The sequence below is a fragment of the Canis lupus genome, chromosome 1 (genome assembly GCF_011100685.1).
Source record: "Canis lupus familiaris isolate Mischka breed German Shepherd chromosome 1, alternate assembly UU_Cfam_GSD_1.0, whole genome shotgun sequence".
Lineage (NCBI taxonomy): Eukaryota > Metazoa > Chordata > Mammalia > Carnivora > Canidae > Canis > Canis lupus.
The window spans coordinates 74,668,922-74,691,217 of record NC_049222.1 but is presented as its reverse complement, the minus strand read 5'-3'; the positions used below and the strand labels follow the sequence as shown (position 1 = coordinate 74,691,217).

The window sequence follows — 22,296 nt, the reverse complement described above, 5'->3', positions numbered from 1 at the left end:
AAGAGCAACAGAGCACCGTGCAAACAAGGTAGGCCCAGACAAAAAAGAAACTACACTCAGGCTACTGAGGAAAATTCACTAGGTTTATTCTTTTAAAAGAATGACAAACACTCAAATAAGCAGAAAAGTTATTACAGCCCTATAGTACTCTCCTAGGGTTCTCTCACAGAGCCTTCAGAAGGAGCACGGCCCTGCTCACACTGCTATTAGCTGCCAGATATGTGAGGATTAATTTCTGCTGCTTTAAGGCACCTACTGTGTGCCAATTTGTTATAGCAGCCCTAGGAAACTAATACAGTGAAATACACAAAAAAGTATATTTGATGGAAATGGACAGTTCAAAATCAGTAATAATAAAATAAACACCCTTTATCTGTAACCTACTTTTGAAGCCCATCCAGAGTGCCCTTCATGGATCACTGTCCCACCCGTGTCTCTACTATCCGAAATTCTGTGTTAAGCATTCCTTTCATTTTCTTTATAATTTCTTTATGCATACATTTATAAATATATCCCTCAAACAACATAGTATTTAGTCTTGCCTGTTTTGAGCTTTTGTAAAAATTGAGCCATACCTTATATATTCTTCTTTATATGTTCTTTAAACAATTTTGTTTTTAAAAGTAATTCATGATGATGTATAATATTTCATATACAATCTATTCATTTTGTTACAAATAACACTTCAGTGATTTCCTAATATTTTGTTATTATAAACAACATTACCATTAACATTCTCATATACGTCTCTTAATACATATGGACATTATTTTAGAACTATAAAAACCTGAATTACAATAGGTTTAGCATTGAAATAGAGTTTCTACCTAACAGGAGAATTGCTGAATTATAGGTTGCATTTATGTTCAACTTTATGAAAGTATATTTTAAATACATAGATAATAGAATTAAGAGGAACTTTTTAGATGTCAAATCACAGACTCAATGAACCAAGACAGACGAGATAAAAAAAAAAAAAAAAAAAAAAAACCAATGTAGGGGCACGTAGGTGGCTCAGCATTTGAGTGTCTGCCTTCAGCTCAGGTTGTGATTCCCAGGGTCCTGGGATCGAGTCCCACAGGCTCCCCACAGGGAACTGCTTCTCCCTCTGCCTGTCTCTGCCTCTCTCTCTGGGTGTGTCTCTCATGAATAAATAAATAAAATCTAAAAAAAAAAACACAAAAAAAACCCCACCAATTCAGTTAATGATTCAAAACATCTGACAAAGTTAGGAAAGAAACAGACAAATCTCACTTATGAATATAGATGTGAAAATCCTAAGTAAAATATAAGCAATTCAAATGTAAAAGTACATAATAATAATATATCAAGTTGACTTTATTCCAGAAATGCATGCATGACTAATTATGAAAAATTCATATAATTTATCAAATGAGTCAAGCTATAAAACATGAAAGTATATGATAATCTCAATCAATATTAAAAGGATATTTGATAATATTCAGAATCTCTTTTAAAAAAATTCCTTATGAATCAATATTAGATAGAGATTCCTAAAATGATGAAAAATATCCACATTAAATTAGGAACAAAGATATAGAATGCTTGCTTTCACATCCATTATTCAAACTAAAATTTCTAGTCTATGTATTAAGAGACAGTGAAGTATACATATAAAGGGGACAAAAATTAAAAAGGAGAAAACTTATTATTCAGAGATGATATATGATTTGCAAGTGATTTTTCATCTAGAAAACACATGTTTAAAAATTTTGTATTGTAAAAATTACCATTAAAAAATTTCACCATAATAGAGACAGATAAACATATCATTGTGTGTCCTGTATACAATTTGTCCTACAGTATTCGCACAATCTTTTTAGTAGAGCAACAGATTAAGTAGAATACTGGCATTAATGATCTATGTTGTATGAAAAATGTTAAGTAGTGACACAGGCATCACAGGAAAATAGTCATATCATTAGAAGAAACAGCCAGTCCACCTCTCCTTTCTTTTTTTTTTAAAAAAAGATTTTACTTATTTATTCATGACAGACACAGAGAGAGAGAGAGAGAGAGAGAGGCAGAGACAGAAGCAGGCTCTATGCAGGGAGCCTGACATGGGACTTGATCTCCTCCAGGATCACACCCTAGGCTGAAGATGGCGATAAACTGCTGGGCCACCGGGGCTGCCCTCACCTCTCCTTTCTTGTACTGACTCTCGGACATAACTTTATTGGATGGAAGAGCAAATGGAACTAACATTTATATCATTATCTCCTTTCCTCTCTTCCTTCCTCTATTTTTTTCTGACAGAGCAGACATTTGAATTCACATACTTCAAATGCATATATAATCTAACATCACTATAAATAAAACCTTAATATCCAGTTGTGCCCAGTTTCAGATTCTGCTTTTGCTTTATATACTGAGCTTGATACAAAAAAAAATAAATTTTGTTAACTAAAAAATAGAATTTGCTAATTATGTTGTAAAATTAAAAAGCTGACATCATATAGTGTATGTTATTTCCATCAGGGCAACCAGAACCCCAGTCCTTGACCCCAGAATTAAGAGGCCCAATTCTGGCTTCTTCCTTGCTCATGACTTGGGGTCTACAGAGCAAAAAGCTGTGCTCTCAAGAGCCAATGTCCTCAAACTGTCCCTCATCTACTCCCTCTCTTCTTTTTTGACCCTCATCTACTCTCTCTCCTCTTTTTTGTCTGAGCAACCTTTCTTCCCTTCCTTTATTTTTTTTATTATACTCAAAAGAGCTTCTTTATATTTATATTACGAAATCCAAAAACCAACCACATGATCATTTTTACCTTCAATCTTCTTAGAGTCTTTCTACAGTAAAATCTAGCCCTACATATAAACAAAAGTTAACATCAGCAGCTGAAATGCTAAAACAGTCTTCACCTCATTTACATACAAAAACATCAATTCTTTCTACATATCAGCATTAATTTGTTAGAAAATATTAAGGAAAAACTTTCCTTTCAACATAGCAACTAAGATAAAATAACCTGAAGACAAGCCATCAGAAAATATTCAGGATTTATATAAAAAGAATTGGAAACCTTTACTAAAGGTACCCAAAAGCTACAAAAAAGTAGTGGGATATACTGTGGTCCAGATTATGAGCTTCTAAATTGTAATGATGACAATTATTGCCAAATGAGCATCTAATGGAATGAAATTCCAATCAAATTCTCAACTGTGTTTTTTTATTTTAAACAATAAAAATAAATAGAATAATAAAAGATGTGCATTATCTTGTAGTGAAGAAGGCCTCAGAAGCATAGAATAAAATCTAAAAGCCATCTAGAAACTCCCTCAATAGACTACACACATAAAAATTTAGTATTTCTTCATGAAAAAAAGCTATGAAAAAGTAAAAAAATGAAAAGGCAAATGACAAGTTAAATTTACAACATATAAAACAAAAAAAAGTTGACGTAATTTGGAAGAGGTATTTTATCAATAAACCATTAAGTAACTAGAAATAAAGAAACAAGTGAAGAACATGGACAGGTGACAAATGGCCAATAAAAATATGAAGTACTGTCCAACATCAATAGTAACCAAAGAATGCAAGCGTTCTTAAAAAACGATAATTATCCTTTATCACTAGGCAAAGATCTTTTTTTTTAATATTCTTAAAGATTCAGGAATTGCACATTCTCATTTACCATTAGTGGGTATAAACCTGTATAACTTAAAAAATGCTTTGGCAGTAAACATAAAATCCATAAAATGTGTATAACATTTGACTTAATAGTATTTCTTTCAGGAATTTATTCCATGGAAATAGTTATACAAAGATATAATTATCCTAGCAAAAGAATGATCATCTTGACCTTTATGAAAAGTGAAAATTTAGAAAAAGCTTTAATGTCCATCATCTGCCCAAACCCACTAAGATAAAGCATCACAGGATGGACTATTGGACAGCTGTTGTCCTAACTGCTTGGGTGTGCACAAACTCCAGCAAAGCTTCCATATAGTTATCATTTCAAATTGAGTTATGCACTTTATTGGTAGTAGAGCCACCAAGTTTAGTTATTTAAAATATCTTTCAAAAGATTTCACCATAGAGATCCCTGGTGGCTCAGTAGTTTAGCACCTGCCTTCGGCCCAGGGCATGAGCCTGGAGTCCCGGGATCGAGTCCCACATCGGGCTCCCTGCATGGAGCCTGCTTCTCCCTCCACCTGTGTCTCTGCCTCTCTCTGTGTCTCTCGTGAATAAATAAATAAAACCTTTAAAAAAAAAAAAAAGATTTCACCATAATCAGCATTGGAACAAACTTACATAATGTATAGAGAAATATAAGGAAACAAAAAAGCAAGGAACAAATTGCTTGCATAATATTACTGAAGCAAATAATTTCATTGGAAGAATGAATACAATATCATATTTTTTTCTGGAGGATAAACAACCAAATGTTTAATGGGACTAAAGAAAGAAAATATACAGCAGTGGCTGAAAATAAGAAAATACAAAAAGATTGCCTTCACACACTATGCAGGGTAGTGAAACTGGCAAGGGTAGAGAAACCGGCAAAACTCAGAATAGATGAAGGAAATTTTAAAGCATCAAGAAGCTGGCTCTATCAGACAGAGAAAGACAAATGCCATATTGATCTCACTTATATGTGCAATTTAAAAAGACAAACCAGAAAACCAAACTCATGAATATAGAGAACAGATAGGTTGTTGTCAGTGGAGGGAGCTAGGGAGTAGGCAAAATGGGTGAACATGGTCAAAAGGTACAGATTTCTAGTTATAAAATAAGTCCTGGGAATATAATGTTCAGCGTGATGACTATAGCAAATAATATACAGTATTATATATTTGAAAGTTACTAAAAGATTAGATCTTCAAAGTTCTCATCACCAGAAAAAACCTATGTAACTACGTGTGCTGATGAACGTTAACCAGACATCATGATGATTGTCTCACAATATATACAAATATTGACTCATTATATTGTACACCTGAAATTAATATAATGTTATATGTCAATTACACCTCAGTTTTTAAAAAAAGAAAAAGCTGGTTATGACACAGGACTGTCAAGGAAGCACTGTCTCATAGTTTAATTGGCGATTTTTTTTCTTTCTTTCTCAGCAGTACATAAAACAAGACACTAACAATGATATGTTACATTCAATGAAATATAGTTTCTTTGTTAGCATGGAATATATACTTGGTACATTGTAAGTTTTCCTTTCAGCAGCACACATTCTAAAATTAGAATGATCCAGAGTTAGTATAGCACCTGCATAAGGGCAACATGCAACCTCATAAAGCATTCCACAGTCTATTTCTCAATCTAGGTATTTATTTGTGAACATTTATCCACCTGTACACTTATGTTTTGTGCACATTTCACTAAGTGTGCCATGTTTTCATATAAGTTTTCTTGAAATACCAGCATATAACACAGTCTATATAGTATGGATACCATTTTTTAAACTGGGTGCAGGTGCGTATGTCTTCTCCCATTTGTACGCATATTTGTGAATGTAGGCACAGAATCTAAGAATCAACAGGAATGATCAAAAGACAGGTAACTTTCAGTTTCTTCTTTATGCATTTCTGTCTGAAGATTTTTTACAATGAGCACACTAATTCTTTAAAATCAGAAGAAAAAGACAGAAAGACCTGTTACTTTGCAAACACATGCACATAAAACCTGCATATGTTTTGAACAGCAATTGTGCTTCACAGAATTTGTGTACAGAAATATCTAAGGATGCATACAAATTAGCTATTAGAATACTCATCACATTCATATCTTCTACACAGTATTTTCTGAGAATTTAGCCTACAAATAATTAAGAGATACATATATTTATTTATAAAGTTTTTATCATAATGTTTTGTAAAATATCAAACACTTCCTATAACATAGGAATAGTTAGATAAATTGCTGTACATTTATACAATGAATGTAACCACTACCATGGTGTGGATTTTGAAGAAAATGTGATGACACAGGAGATGCTTATGAACACTGTCAAATGAAAATGTGCAATACAAAACTCTAAATGTAGTATAAACCAAATTTTGTAAAATATGTATAAAATTAATATATGAAATATATATGCAAATAAAAAAGGAAGAAATACATGCAAATGTTTATAATGGTTATTCCTAACTATGAAATTGTTATTTTTAATTGTCTTTATATACTTTCCGCATTTTCTAAATTCTGTAAAATGAGTATTACATATTCTGTAATTTTTAGAAAGTCACTTTTTAAATCACTGCAGTCAGTCACTTAATCCAGAAGCCAAACATCCACACCAAAACAAAATGCTAATTCTACAAAGAAGCACAGAAGATGCCCCAGGCCTTGCTTTGCAGCCCTGTACTCACTGTAACTGAAGGATAGCCTGTTATTTGGAGTCTGTTGTGTTCATTTAAATGCAGTCCTATTACACCTGCTCATCTTATTTCCTTGCCTGAAATAAATTACAAATAATGATGGAGGCAGGCAGAAGAATGCAGTTGTCAAGAGACATAGCAATTAATGTAAAAGTGAGAGAAAAGAAAATAAAAAATAGTAGGCATTATCATAATCCAGCACTGTTTAGTCACAGGACGTAGAATCCTATAGACTTGAGGGCAACAGTGAATTGAAACAATCCTTATCCATGTCCAGAATATGAGTCAATTCATTAAGAACTTTTCTATGTAACACCTCTCTATTAAAAAACCTTGAGTTGGGATGCCTGGGTGGCTCAGTGGTTGAGCATCTGCCTTCTGCTCAGGGCATGATCCCAGAGTTCTGAGATTGAGTCCCATTGGGCTCCCTGCGAGGAGCCTGCTTCTCTCTCTGCCTTCTCTCTGTGTCTCTCATGAATAAATAAATAAAATCTTAAAAAAAAAAAAAACCTCGAGTTATAAAATTTCATAGAAATGAACAGAGTTACAAAAGTTAGACCAAGGAGTTTTAGAATTATTTTGAATGCACAACAAATATTTACTTTAATAGTTTAATATTGCACTACCATACTTACAGAGAAACATACATAAAAATATAATTTTTGAAGAATTAGAGTTTGAAATATTTGTCTTACACCATAAATGGATCATCTTGTGCATTGATTTGGTTCAGAATTCAGCAAATTAATATCTGTGTTCTTTATTCACTGTTATTATTGAACACTTTATTAAAATACAAGATAAATTCAGAGAATCATTTTATTCACATTTTTATGGAGAATTTCCCTATTAAAAAGAGACAAGTATTAGAAAACACCACCTGGTCAGTAGTTAATTTATGTCACCTTATGAGTCTCTCAGCAATCTTATAAGAGATCAGAAAAACAAACTGTATCCTTAGTCTAACAGTATCAGATGATTAAATCAGACATTTTGATACATAATGAAGCATTTCTTTACCTGTTAGCCTCTCTACCTCCTATGAAAATTGAACCAGTAATCAAAAAATTCCCAACAGACAAAAGTCCAGGACCAGATGGTTTCATAGGTGAATTCTACCAGACATTTAAAAAACAGTAAATACCTATTCTTCTCAAACTTTTCCAAAAAGAAAAAAAAAACAGAAGAGGAAGGAAAACTTCCAAGTTCATTCCATAAAGGCAGCATTATCCTGATTACAAAACCCCAGATAAAGACACTACAAAAAAAAGAGAACTACAAGCCAATATCTCTAATGAACACAGACGTAAAAACCTTCAACAAAATATTGGCAAACAAAATCTAACATTACATCAAAGAAATCATTCATCATGATCAAGTGAAATTTATTCCTGGAATGCAAGGATGCTTCAATATTCACAAATCAATCAATGTGATACATCACAACAGTAAGAGAAAGGATAAAAAACATATGATCAGTTCAATAGATGCAAAAAAAAAAAAAAAGCATTTGACACAGTACAGCATCCATTCATAATAAAAACTCAAAAAGGTAGATTTAGAGGGAATACACCTCAATATAATAAAGGCCATAGAAGAAAAACCTATACATAACATCATATTCAATAGCAAAAAACTGAAAACTTCTCCCCTAAGATCAGGAAAAAGACAAGAATGTCCTCTCTCACCACTTTTATTCCATATAGTACTGGCAGTCCTAGCTACAGTAATCAGACAAGAAAAACAAAAGGCATCCAAATTGGTAAGAAGGAAGTAAAACTTTCACTATTTGCAGATGACATACTATATATAGAAAACTCTAAATATTCCACCTAAAAACTACTAGAATACAGAAATGAATTTAGTAAAGTCAGGGGATACAAAATCAATATACAGAAATCTGTTGCATTTCTGTATACTAATAATGGAGTAACAGAAAGAGAAAATAAGAAAACAATCCCATTTACAATTGTACTAAAAATAATAAAATACCAAAGAATAAACTTAACCAAGGAGGTGAAAGATCTGACTCTGAAAACCACAAACATTAATGAAAGAAATTGAAGATGACACAAAAAAACAGAAAGATATTCCATGCTCATGAATTGAAAGAACAAATATTGTTAAAATATCCATACTATCCAAAGCAACAGATTTAACACAATCTCTGTCAAAATATCAACAGCACTTTTCACAGAACTAGAACAAATAATCATAAAATTTTGTTGGAACCACAAAAGACCTGGAATAGCCAAAGCAATCCTGCAAAGGAACAAAACTGGAAGTATCACAATCCTAGATTTCAAGATATACCATAAAGCTATAGTAAACAAAACAGTATGGTACAGGCAACAAAAATAGACGCAATCAATGGGATAAGATAGAGAGCCCATAAACAAACCCACAATTATAAGATCAAGTAACCTATAACAAAAGAGGGAAAACTCTGCAAGTAGAAAAAGACAGTCTCTTCAACAAATGGTGCTGAGAAACCCGGCAAGCTACATGCAAAATAATGAAGCTGGACTATTTTCTCACACCATACACAAAAAATAAACTTGAAATGGATTAAGAACCTAAATGTGAGGCTTGCATAAAACTCCTAGAAGAAAGCACAGGCAATAATTTCTCTGACATAGGCTGGAGCAACATTTTCCTAAGGCAAAGAAAACAAAAGCAAAAAAATAAATAAATTACTGGGACTACCTCAAAATAAAAAGCTTTTAAACCACATCAAAGGAAACCATCAACAGAACAAGAAGGCAACCTATGGAATGGGAAAAGATAGTTTCAAACAATATAGCCAATAAAGGATTAGTATCCAAATATATATAAAGAACTTACACAAATCAATACCCAAAAACCAAAGAGTTTAATTCAAAATGGGCAGAAGACATTTCTCCAAAGACATACAGATGGCCAACAGACACATGAAAAGATATTCAACATCACTCATCATCAGGGAAATGCAAATCAAAACCACAGTGAGCTATCAGAATGGCTACCTGTCAGAATGGCTGAAATCAAACACACAAGAAACAATAAGTGTTGATGATGATGAGAAAAAAGGAACCCTTGTGCACTGCTAGTGGAATGCAAACTGGTGCAGCCACTGCGGAAAGCAGTATGGCAGTTCCTCAAAAAATTAAAAATATAGTTACCATGTGATGTAGTAATTCCACTACTGGGTATTTACCTAAGAAAATGAAAATACTAATTCAAAAAGATATATGCACCTCTGTGTTTACTGTAGCATTATTTACAATGGCCAAACTATGGAAGCAGCCCCAGTGGCCATCAATAGATGAATGGATAAAGAAAATGTATACATGCACATGGAATATTACTTACCAATAAAAAAGAATGAACTCTTGCCATTTGTAACAACATGGATGGATCTAAAGAGTATAATGCTGAGATAAGTCAGTAAATGACAAATATCACATAATTTTACTCATATGTAGAATTTAAGAAACAAAACAAATGAACAAAATAAAAAAGAGACAAACAAAAAAGCAGACTCCTAAATACAGAGAACAAACTCATAGTTACCAGAAGGGAAGTGGGTAGGGGGATGGAGGAAATAGGTGAAGGTGAAGGGGATTAAGAGTACACTTACTGTGATGAGCGCTGAGTAATGTATAGAATTGCTGAATCACTATATTGCACACCTGAAACTAATATAACACTATCCATTAATTATACTAGAATTTTAAAAATTGAAAAACTAATAATAATAAAATAAAAGCATGAGAGATACTCTTCGAGAAAGCAGTTCTGTGATGAAATAAGTTTAGGAAATACTACATCTTTCTTGGAAATTCACAATGTCCTTAACATGTCAAAGTTTCTGAGAAGGTTCAAGGTAAATATTTTGCCTAAAATAAAATTGCCTAACGTAGAATTTCCCAAATGTATTTGACCATGAAACCCTTTTTGTTTGTTTATTTGCCACCTACTAATATCTAATGGAACTAGTGGTCCTGGGAGTACTCTAGAGAAGCTTTACCTTCTGTTTCCAATAATGAAATGGAGCATGGAGAAGTTGGATAACCTGTCCAAGATTTCATAGCAGTAAGAGGCAGAGCTAGAATAGGTGCCCAGTCTTCTGACCCACATTTATGGTCTTCCCTTGACAATTTCTCCATTACTCACTTGATGATTAATAAATTAGGAAGCCCAGTTAAGAAGAAACCTATCAATTTTCATTTAAAATACATTCTCCTTGTTTTGTAATCTTGTTTTGTGATTTTTCAGCTGAAAATGAGTCTAGTCTTGTCCATAGTCTTGTCAATTATTAATGAAAAAAATAAAGGACTTATAATAGGGAAATAAATTTCTTATAAGAACTGTAAAAGAAATGAAGGGGTATTTTACTCTGAATATGATTAGTTTTTCTTTCCTTTAAAAACCATTGCATTGGGATCCCTGGGTGGCGCAGCGGTTTTAGCGCCTGCCTTTGGCCCGGGGCATGATCCTGGAGACCCGGGATCGAATCCCACATCGGGCTCCCGGTGCATGGAGCCTGCTTCTCCCTCTGCCTATGTCTCTGCCTCTCTCTCTCTCTCTCTCTCTGTGACTATCATAAATAAATAAAAATTTTTAAAAATTAAAAAAAAAAACCATTGCATTGTGAGCTTTCATCCAAATAATAAAATGAACAAGATAAATTAAAATTATACTTTCTGCTCCAAAAATCAGTTCTTGATAAAATGTAAAGAATGATAAGAACAGTCACTATGTGGATCAGTGGGCTTTTTCATGTATTGCTTACTAAATGGCTCAAATAATGTGAACAATGTATTTCTCGTGTTAAAAAAATTTTAAAAATTAAGCACTAAGAATACTCTGAATTTGATATGCCAAGTACTTTATATACCTTATATCATTTAATTCTCAGTGGGACCCTGCAAAGTATATGCTCTTATTCCCATATGAAAGATAGGAAAATAAAGTCTCAGGGAGTTAGCACAGGATTAGGAGGAGCTCAGACTTCCAGATCAATGTGCTTCAATTGAAATCCTGCCTCTCCCTTCTCTGTGACCTATCAAGCTCCTGGGCTTCTCTGTGCCTGTGTTTTTATCCATTAATGGGGACAATAATCCTCAAACAGAACCTGTAATGATTAAATAAGCCTCAAAAAAATGTATGTTATTTCTAGGGGCACCTGGATGGCTCAGGTGGTTAAATGTCTGACTCTTGGTTTTGGTTCAGGTCATGATCTCAGGGTCATGAGTTGGGGCTCTGTGCTCAGTGCAGTCTGCTTCAGATTCTCTCTCCCTTCCCCTCACTCTTCTCTCTCTCATTCTCTCTCTCACCTCTCTCTCCCTCCCTCCCTCAAATAAATAAAATCTTTTTAAAAAATGTATGTCATTCCTGTTTTTAAAGTAAATTTCATAAGCTCATTGAGTGGATGCTTGTTTTCTCTAATGGCAATAACCAGCTTCCTCCACCCTCTGAATTTATTATCCTGTTAAATGCTTTTAAGTCTCAATTCAAAAGCAGCAATGTGAGTGAAACTTCAATCCACTGCATCCAAATCATAGAATGTGCACCCACACTGGCATTCCATGCCTCTTACTTTTACACACTGCAGGAAGCCACGGAGCCCAGAGGTCTAGCTCTCAAGTACAGGCTGGATGCTGCAGGGCACAGACCTGAAAGGATGTGCTAGCTGGTCCTGAAACCACTGGCTTCCTAATTGCTTCATATCCTTCCATATTCTGTGAAGATGTGCATCAACAGAGCACATGCCTGAAAACATGACCAATCCAAAAACAAAACAATCTAGCATGAAAGGCTGGAGCAGTTTATATTTAACATGCTAAACTTTAATTTTCTCAGGTTTGTGAGGGGGTTAAGGAAGAAACATCAAAAAAAGCATTCAGAAAACTGTGACCACAAAGAAAATTCACTTCAGCTGAGCAAATATTTATTGAGAGTCTATTGAGAGTCTACTTGCTCAGGCCCTGGCAGATGCAAAGGAGTGTGGGACTAGAATTTTAAGCAGCTTATAATTGGGCTTCCTATTAAACATGGCAGGTTGAACACCTGTGCTCCCTCCCCAAATCCCTCTAAAATGACTAACAGAATGTCTCAAAAAGAAGAAATAAAGTTTAAGCTCACCCTCTCATCCTCACTCTCAGCCAATGACCTCACCTCATGTTCCATGAAAAACCTGAAGCAATCAGAAAAAAACTCCCCCAACTCCCATCACATCTACCTCCCTCCAGCTGCCACAGCATCTGCACCCATGTGTTCTTCCTTCCTGTTCCTGAAAATGAGCTGAGCATGAGCGCTTACAGCTGCCTTGCAGTGGTAAGGTGCCTTGGAGTGGTTCCCATGCTGCCAGCTAGTTCAGGGAACCACTCCAGGGTGCTCCCCACACCACCGTGTCCTCTCTCTCTTGGGCCACCCCGTCTGTGTACAAACCAGCTGGAATTCATCCTTCAACTCCCTCCATATCTCTCCACACAAAAGGTCTGTAAAGCCATCTTACACACTATTTTACTCCAATTCTTTTCTTTCCTTTTCTTGGCCCACCCCAATCAAGTTTCCCACCCCACAATCTTAGTGTGCCTCCTTATGATGTCCACATTATTTATTCCAACGGTCAACTCTCTCCTTTCCTGACCTGGTACAATTTATCACTCCCTCCAACTCCCTCTCTCCCTCACCCTCTCTAATAACACACTTTTCTGACTTTCCCACCTTACTGGTCACAGCCCTCCCATTAACCCTCTATTCTCTCATCTTGTTCCAGGGGGAGCCTGGAGTCTACATGTTGAAGACAGTAGCATCGAGAGATGGAAGGAGCCTGAGTTCCTGTGGATAACAACCTTTTACCTTCCTGATGGCCTACCCTGGAAAAGAAAGAAATCTTAATTATGTCAAGCCAGCATGATGGGGAGATTGTTGATCACATAGCCTGACTAATATTCTCAACCACTGTAATAGGAGACAATGAAAAATCTGATAAATCAAGAAACAGACATTTCTAGAAGTAGACAGTAAGTACATACTATAAATACCCAAAGCGAAGCATGATGTGTTATGAGTAATCACAGAAAAAGTTCTTAAAATGAATCAGACACACTTGAGTGCAATAAAAGTGTTCAATTCAGTTAGGTTATTTTGTTGTAGATTTGGGGTATGATAGCTTCACAGAGGGTAAAAAAACTTGGCAAGATTTTCTTTCTCTTTTCATTCTTTTTTTGGGGGGAGGGAGGCATGTAAGAGCTGAAGATATTTTAAATAATAACTGGAAGAAAGCCAAAAATCAGGGTTTTGCTAGCACACACTTTCCGTTGTGCAAATTTTTTTTAAAGTAACTCTTCCTCGTGATACTTTCATCTGTTGGAAAATTGCCTCAAACATGCTCATGTTGTTAGAATGAGACACTTTACTGACACCTGGTGGATAAACACCATAATAAATACTCAAGTTCAAATACTCACCTGCAAAGTGAATTGCCCTCCTTAGATCTGTGGTTTGGTCCATGCGCAACCTGTACAACTCATGCTTTGGGTATCGTCGTCATTCCTAAAATATCTGTTGACTGCCCCAGGATTTGTAGACCCTGGCCCCTCAATTGATCCAATTCCTAGCTCCTCTCTTTCCCCTTCTCTTTTTTTTATTTTATTTTTTTTTAAGTTTTATTTATTTATGATAGTCACAGAGAGAGAGAGAGAGAGAGAGAGAGAGAGGCAGAGACATAGGCAGAGGGAGAAGCAGGCTCCATGCACCAGGAGCCTGACGTGGGATTTGATCCCGGGTCTCCAGGATCCCACCCTGGGCCAAAGGCAGGTGCCAAACCGCTGCGCCACCCAGGGATCCCTCTTTCCCCTTCTCCTTTCCCTCCTTTTCTTTCTCCCTGGCCTCTTGTTGAAGACAGCCTCTCTCCTCCAACCTACCACTCCCTTCTTTTGCAGAGCAAAGGCTTCGGTTTCGCTGAACAACCCCTTCTAACCAGAGCTCCATCCAAAACTAAGATGTAAATCCAGACCCTGTTATTAATAAAATAAATTATTTTCTACCTCAATATAGATGTAGGCCACAATTCAGTATGTCTTTCACCCTGTGCACCAGGTGTAAGAGGTCTGGAGCAGGAGGGCCCATAGCAGAATCTTGCCCTGAGGCTCTCCAGGCTCCACCCCAGGACCAGAAAAACAGCTTGTTTGGAAGTGAGTATCTGCCACACCCCCTGGTGTCACCCTCAAGGGCTCACCTCAACCAGGGGCCAGAAGAGCAAGCAGTTGCTTTCTTTACTTCTCTTAGGAATCTAGGCTAATCTAGGTTTCGTTGATGTTTACATGGAGCCCCTGCCTGATCCAGCTCAGGTGATTAAAAGGGAAGCCTTACTTATTTTCCTCTGCCTTTCTGGATTACTCAAGGGATTGGCTGATACACATCTGCAGAAAAAAACATACTTCATTCTTTCCAGCCCTAACTCCCCTCTTCCACTTTGTGAGAAGTTGAATGAACCGGCCTATGATTTGAGAATGTAGAGTGGACCAATCCCTTTTACCTGTGTGCATGGATTGGTGGCATTGACGCCACCAATTCTCTGTATTACTTTGTAAAACCTATAATCCCAGGTTGGATTAAAAGATATATCTTCAATGAATCCCTTTCTTGACATCCATCTCCCCTAACAGTAGTAAAAGGAAATGAGGTGCCTTCAAGCAGGCAACCCAATTTCAATGACTAGCTTCTAAATTATTCTGATTCTTAAACATGCTGCACTGTAGGAAATACTGTCTCTACACAGGTGCAGTATAAATTCAAATGTCTTCAGCCAATTTCATCATCATTTACTGAGTTTGAGTTCTGGGGAAATTTTAAGAATTTGGGTTAGTTTAGTCTAGAAAGGAAAAAAAAAAAATAGAAGCCAGGGAAGGTATGAATACCTTCAGATATAAAAACAGTTATTGTAAGCATCCTACCATTCGTTTTTACTCATGTCCAATAAAATTAGCGTAAGTTGTAATAATACAGTATTCAATTAGACAAAGATTTTAAACATGGATGGATAAATTCTGGAAGACCCTCCTCATTCACACATGAGAGCTTTTTGCTTTTTTGTAAACCCACTGGAGGCAGGGGGATGGAGAGATGGCCTCCTGAGCTCTCTGGAGCCCCGAGTCTACACGGCTTGTTCAACAAACATTAATTGGGTGTTTCTATTTGCCAGACACTGATGAGATGAGGAGTAGAGTGAATCATCTAAAATCCTTGCCCTAAGGAGCTCGCGATCTGCCAGTGGGCCCCAGCTTACACAATCCTGAAACAGCTCAGTTTGTCCCACAGATAAGGGGAAGTCACGCCCTTAAACTATATTGCTGCTGATCTGAGCATCTTTCAGACTCACCTGCTGATATAAGTATAGCTGTAATTTACCCCAAATCAGTGAACACCTGGAATTGGGGCCCTCCCTGAGAAGACCCCTTGGTTCTCTATTAGCCAGCCAGCATGGGAGTAAAGAGTTTTTTTTTTTAATGTCCTAGAAATACCCTTAATTATACTAGACATTAGGAATGCTTTAGGAGTAATGTATGGAAGGATTCTGTCCCAAATTGGAAAACTCAATGCCGCTCTGTCTCTTCTGAAGCTGTAATCACGGTTTTCCTTGCCCGTCCAGGATTACAAGGTTTGTAAGAAATCAGAGCAAGTGTAAAATCAAGACTACACACACTGAAATGTGAAAATGTTATATTACCTATTATAGCATCAAGCCTTCTAAGTCCTCGTAGATTTGGGTCATTATTATAATGCTTCATTAATGATAATTCTTCATAGGTCCTACATCAGTTAGGATTCTAGCAGAAAAGACATGACACATTCAAGTGAGAATACTTCAAAAAAAATTAAATAAAAGAGCAATTTTAAGTTATGTAGGGAAGCCACAAAGAAGAGTACAGTCCCCTGGACTAGTGGAATTGGTACCAGATAGACCCTTGGGACTCAAAGTGGGAGGGGAAGCAGAGACCCAGGAGAACAGAGACCCCAGCCTCTCTTTTCTCCCCAAGTGGACCTGGAGGGCAAGGAAGCCCACTGGTTCCATCAGGATTATCACCAAGAGGAGGAGAGCGGGGTAGAGTAGATGTGGATGAGCAAAGAAAATGTCTGGCCCAGAACCCAAGGTCTGCAAGAGACAGTCAGCTCCCAATATTTCCCCAAACAACTTTAAAATTAACTCAGTCCACCCAAGTGATTAGAAAACAGGTATAGCAAATCTTCAGTCCAAACTGGACCATCCTTCCGACCCACCCTGCACTTTTTCTAGCCATGTATCATCAAATGCCAATGGACATCCTTAATAAATCACCTGAATGTGTTCATTAACTCCATGCAGGAAAATCTTTCACAACACATATATATGTCTATCAAATCATTATGCTGTACACTTAAAATATCTTACAATTTGTCTAAGTATGCCATAATAAAGCTGAAAGAAATAATAAATTTTTTGAGAAAAATACAAAAAAATAATACTTACGGACCTGAAAAGATAAAAGTACTGGTCACATTTTAATAAATATATTTAAGATGCAGGGTCAGAAACATGATTAGTAAATGGAGGAGCACCAGTAAAAACCTAAAAAGCTTCTGCTACTTCTTCTCATTGTTCTACATAATCTATATTGTTCCATCTAGATCTATAGATACTTATTCTAAAATAATAAAATAAGACCTTACATTCAAAATAAACAACCAAATACAAGTATTTACCTTTTCTGTCAACCAAGTCCCATGAAAATAATAAAATAGTAATAATTAAAATAAATCCATAGCAATTCCCATAAGCCAGGGCAGTGCCACCAGAAGACCAGACAATGACAAATATAGAGATGAAGCAGAAGGGAAACAGCAGATGCCACTCAATGGACCTGAGAAGCTCATAAACCCAAAGCCAACAGGGAGGGGCATCTGATAATAGGATCACTATTCAGAACCTCTGAATAAACCCAAGTCAGCAAAAAGGGCCTGGAGAAGGAGCTGTTTGGAAGCTAAAATCTGATCATTGGCTCTAGCTCTCTGCAAATGCACCTCTGATGCGGCAGCAACCAACGGTGGTTGGTGGGGCCAGCAAAGCTGACATTTATAAGGAACAGGCAGTGCCCTGGGAACCCAGAAGACAAGTCAGTAGCACACCTGGCTGGCCATGCACCTGGCTGAAAGAAGGCCGGGCACCGTGAGGGCTGAGGCTCTGAGACCCACACTGGGGACCTTTGGAGGGACCTCCAGGTCCGCAAACCAGCTGATGCCAGAACCTTTTGCAGCCCATGGAGTCCAGCCAGTGAGCAGTGGGTGAATTTAAACCACTGTAAAATTCCCCCTTTCTAGCTGAGTGGTGGCAGTGGAAAGAGTTTTGGTTATATTATTTATACTTCTTGCACGTGTAAATACCTCATCATTTTTAAAGAACTGCAACTCAAGGGGCACCTGGGTGGCTCAGTCAGTTAAGTCTGCCTTCGGCTCCTGTCACGATCTCAGGGTCCTGGGATCGAGTCCCACGTGGGGCTCCCTTCTCGGCAGGGAGTCTGCTTCTCTCTCCCTCCACCCCATCCCCGCTCCTGCTCACTCTCTCTCACTCTTTATCTTAAATAAATAAATAAAATCTTTTAAAAGAGAACTGCAACTTTAAAAGAATTGTTTAAAAGCTTTAAAGAACTCCTGTGATAGAAAAACATTTATCTGAGCATTTCCCTCAGTTTCATTTCGGCTGCCTTTTATAGTAACTTCAATAATATTAAATTTAACAAATCTTGTTTTTAAAAATACTATGTGTGTCTGGGTAGCCCCGGTGGCCCAGCGGTTTGGCACCGCCTTCAGCCTGGGGTGTGATCCTGGAGACCCGGGATGGAGTCCCACGTCGGGCTCCCAGCACGGAGCCTGCTTCTCCCTCTGCCTGTGTCTCTCTCTGTCTGTCATGAATAAATAAATAAAATTAAAAAAAAATACTATGTGTGGTATAAGTCCACTCTTCTGAAATTGCTTCTGTATGTATGTGTGTGCACACCCATGCAGATGCACAGAAATGTATCTATTTTTGGTGTTCAGGAAATATTAATACAGGTGTGCTGGGGATAGCTGGATTTAGTGTGGTTTATCACCTTCATTTTGTAGTTTTAAAACATCATGTTAATTTTTTATAATGTGCATGTATCACTTGTGGAGAACATCAGTCATTAGACCAAGGAGCTGAAATCCTTGGGATCTAGACCACTTGCCCTTAAACATAATGCAGAGGGAAGGAATATTCTTCCACTTTCTAAGGAAGGACTGGAGCTGGTCAGGACACCAGCCTCACACTAGTGAACTCTGCTAGTTCACTGAGAGAGGGATGGTCAGTGGGAGGCTCAGACCAGCAGCCCTGTCAGGGTATCATTGACCCCAGCACCAAGCCCAGCCTCCCAATCTGCTGAGCACAGCCATGGAGACAAGCAAATCACCAGCAACACTGAGCACCCAGCTCGCTCACTCTCCCTGGCCCTCTCTTCCCATTCTCGCTCTCTCTCTCTCTCTCTCTCTCTCTCTCACACACACACACACACACACACACACAGTTTAAAGACTGAATGAACCACAGGAGGTGACATATTCTCTTTACTTTGTCACAGCAGAACTAGGGAGGAGCTACAACTTCTTAATCCCACCACCTCTGGGCCTGCCAATCCTCATTCATGCCAGCCACAGCAAAAACACCCTTAACAACCAGCAGCAGACTCAGGCCTCCAGAGGAACATGGTGCACCTGATCCACCAGCAAATGTGATTCTTAAAAAATTAGGAGACAGGGACATGATGTGAGATTCTGAGAAAATCAGGGGAGAAATGGCCTCAAGAAAAGACTAAACTTCCTGCCAAACTAATGGGTTAGGACTCAGACTCTTCAGAACCAGATAGACAAGAGTGACCTCACCTAGTCTTCCAGGCTGTTCTCATCTATAATTTCTCTCCTGTGTTACTTTTCTTTGCACTTTTGCCCCGTTGTTAGGAGTGAGGGAAGGATTGCTATATATTTCTATTTTTTATATCTTCATCTATGTTGCTATAAGTATTTATATATTTATGTATCTCTGAATCTCTCATTCAATTCCTTTATGACGCATATCCCATTAGCAATTATTTCACTTGCCTGCCAATTTATTTACTCTCCCTCCATACCAGACTGGAATAGAGTCTCCAGAAGGGCAAAGAGTATACCTGTTCGTTTATCATGATATCCCTGCTACCCAACACACTGCAATAGCTATGTAAATAATAAATAAATGTTCTATCATGTGGCATTTACTACACTGGATGCTTTATCTACATCATCTAAGGGACTGCCAGCAGCTGGAACAGATATTCTGAAATACTGGCCCATCATCCAACACCCAAATACTGGATGAATTCATCAAACACAATTTTAAATGCCCTGTTGTGCTCACAAGAGAGTAAAGGACATCTCCATCCTGTCTCCACCAACATCCCCCCTCCAACCCCCCCCCCAATAAAAAACACCTGTAAGCTTCAAATAGAGCAAATTTCATAGGTGAGGCTACACTGGAATGGAGGTAAATGCTGATGTCAGGGACACAGAGCCTCAGGGGATCACAGCCACATGCAAGGGAACAAGGCCTGGAGTCCTGAAAGAGACCCTTGCCGAAAGCCAGGACGCCTGAAGTGGCTCAGTGAAAAAGCGGGCAAGGGGAAATTGTCCAGAATCAGAGGGAACCCATTAGGGAACCTACCTGCTTCTACCAGCTTCCAGCGGGAAAATTAGCAGTCATCAGTTCCTCGAGGGACTGTAACTATCGTGACAAGAATCCGCGAAGGGAATCCACGCCGGGGGCCGGCGCCGGCTGAGTCCCAGAATTCCCAGAATCCCCGTCCTCACGCACTTCCGGTCAGAGCGGAAGACCAGAGGTTTGTGGGAGATTTGGAGGGAGGGAGGGAGGGAGAGAATACGCGCGTGTTGCCGACACCCTCGTGCCGGCTTAGAACCTCGCCGCCCGCAGGCCACGGCCGGCCTAGCGCGGCTGCTCCTCCCACCCAGCCTCCTTCGGCGTCTCTGACTCTGGGGCCGCGGGTGTGTTTAGCCACCTGACGAGGGGCCCACGCCACCGACGTCAAAGGTACCAGAAGGGACGGGCCCCGCGTGTCCCATGGGCGGTTCTGGGATGAAGGCAGCCTTGCCCTTGTCCCGCTCTGCGCTCGGCGTTGTCTTCGTGACACTGTGTCTGCGGCACTGCAGGCCCCGGCGTCACACCCCGGAGCCGTCTTGCCTGCACAGGGCCTCAAATACTCCACGGACACCTGTCCTGCCCTGGGGGATCCCTGACTCTTCTTGTTCCCCAGAATTTAGAACAGAGGAGCAGAACCGTAAGGTTGGGTTCCTTGAGTTTGTTCTGGGTTTTCTTTTTTTTTTTTTTTTGGGGGGGGGGGGTTCTTTTTATAACTATTATTATTTTAATTTTCTTAATTGAAATACAATTGGCATATAACAGGTATTCGTCCTAGGTGTATTACGTAATGGTTTGGTATGTTCACCACAGTAAGTCTACTTAGCATCCAATTACAATTTTTCTTCCCTTGTGATGAGAACTTTTAAGTTTTCCTTCGCAACTTTCAAATATGCCATATAGCAGTGTTAACTGTAGCCACCATGCTGAACATTATATCCCTGGACTTACTCATCTTATAACTGGAAGTCTGTACCTTTCACCCACCCTCTCCCCAGCCCCCCCACAACCACCAATCTGTTCTCTGTATCTAAGGAAGATCACACAATATTTGCCTTTCTCTGTCTGATTCATTTCAGTTAGCATAATTCCATCCGTGCTGTTGCAAATGGTGGGATTGCCTTCCTTTTATGACTGAATAATACTCCATTGTGTATATATACCGCATCTTTATCTATTCATAAGTCAATGCACACTTAGGTTGTATCCAGTCTTGGGTATTGTAAACAATGCTGCAGTAAACATGAGAGTGCAGATGTCTTTTTGAGCTAGTGATTCAGTTTCTTTCAGATAAACACTCAAAAATAGAATTGCTGGATCATGGGGATCCCTGGGTGGCGCAGCGGTTTAGCGCCTGCCTTTGGCCCAGGGCGCGATCCTGGAAACCCGGGATGGAGTCCCACATCAGGCTCCCGGTGCATGGAGCCTGCTTCTCCCTTTGCCTATGTCTCTGCCTCTGTGTGTGTGTGTGTGTGTGTGTGTGTGTGTGACTATCATAAATACATTTAAAAAAATTTAAAAAAAAAGAATTGCTGGATCATAATAGGAATTCTATTTTTAATTTTGGAGGGAACCTCCATACCATTTTCTGTAGTGGCTGCACCATTTTATATCCCCACCAGCAGCCCCCAAGGATTGACTTTTCTCCATATCTTTGCCAACATTTACTATTTCTCATCTTTTTCTTAATAGCAATTCTAAAGAGTGTGAGGTGCTATCTCGTTGTGGTTCTGATTTGCATTTCCCTAATGATTAGTGATGTTGAACGCCTTTCCATGTACCTGTTGGCTCTTTGTATGTCTTCTTTGGAAAAATGTATATTCAACACTGCTTCCCATCTTTAAATCTGTTTCTTTTCTATTGAGTTGTATGTCTTCTTTATATATTTTAGATATTAACTTCTTATCAGATATGACTTGCAAATATTTTTTCCCATTCTTTAGGTTGCCTTTTCAATGTGTTGATTATTTCCTTTACTGTGCAAAAGTTTTTGTTAGTTTGTTTTGTTTTTTTTTAGTGTAGTCTCACTTGCTTGTTTTTGCGCTTGTTGCCTTTGCTTTTAATGTCAAATCCTAAAAATCATAGCCAAAACTGATGTCAAAGATTCTAGGGTTTCTGATCTTTAGTTCTCTGGTCTAATTAGATTTAAAGGCATTAGTAAGTCCACTTGTACTGGTAAAAAGAGGATTGGTTTTTAGTTAAGCAATAAA

At 38.1% G+C, this 22,296-nt stretch overlaps 1 protein-coding gene across 1 annotated transcript in view; it reads right to left on the bottom strand.

Moving 5' to 3' along the window:
* The window catches only part of LOC111098564, a 33,400-nt gene extending 12,718 nt beyond the window's left edge, over positions 1-20,682 (bottom strand). Inside the window, exons 1-2 of the mRNA XM_038525505.1 lie at positions 20,096-20,682; positions 16,076-16,175 (exon numbers count right to left, since the gene is read on the bottom strand). Coding sequence (XP_038381433.1) covers positions 16,076-16,136 — 61 coding nt within the window. The 5' untranslated portion in view covers positions 16,137-16,175; positions 20,096-20,682. The remainder of the gene's footprint in view (positions 1-16,075; positions 16,176-20,095) is intronic.
* Between the last annotated feature and the right edge of the window lie 1,614 nt (positions 20,683-22,296).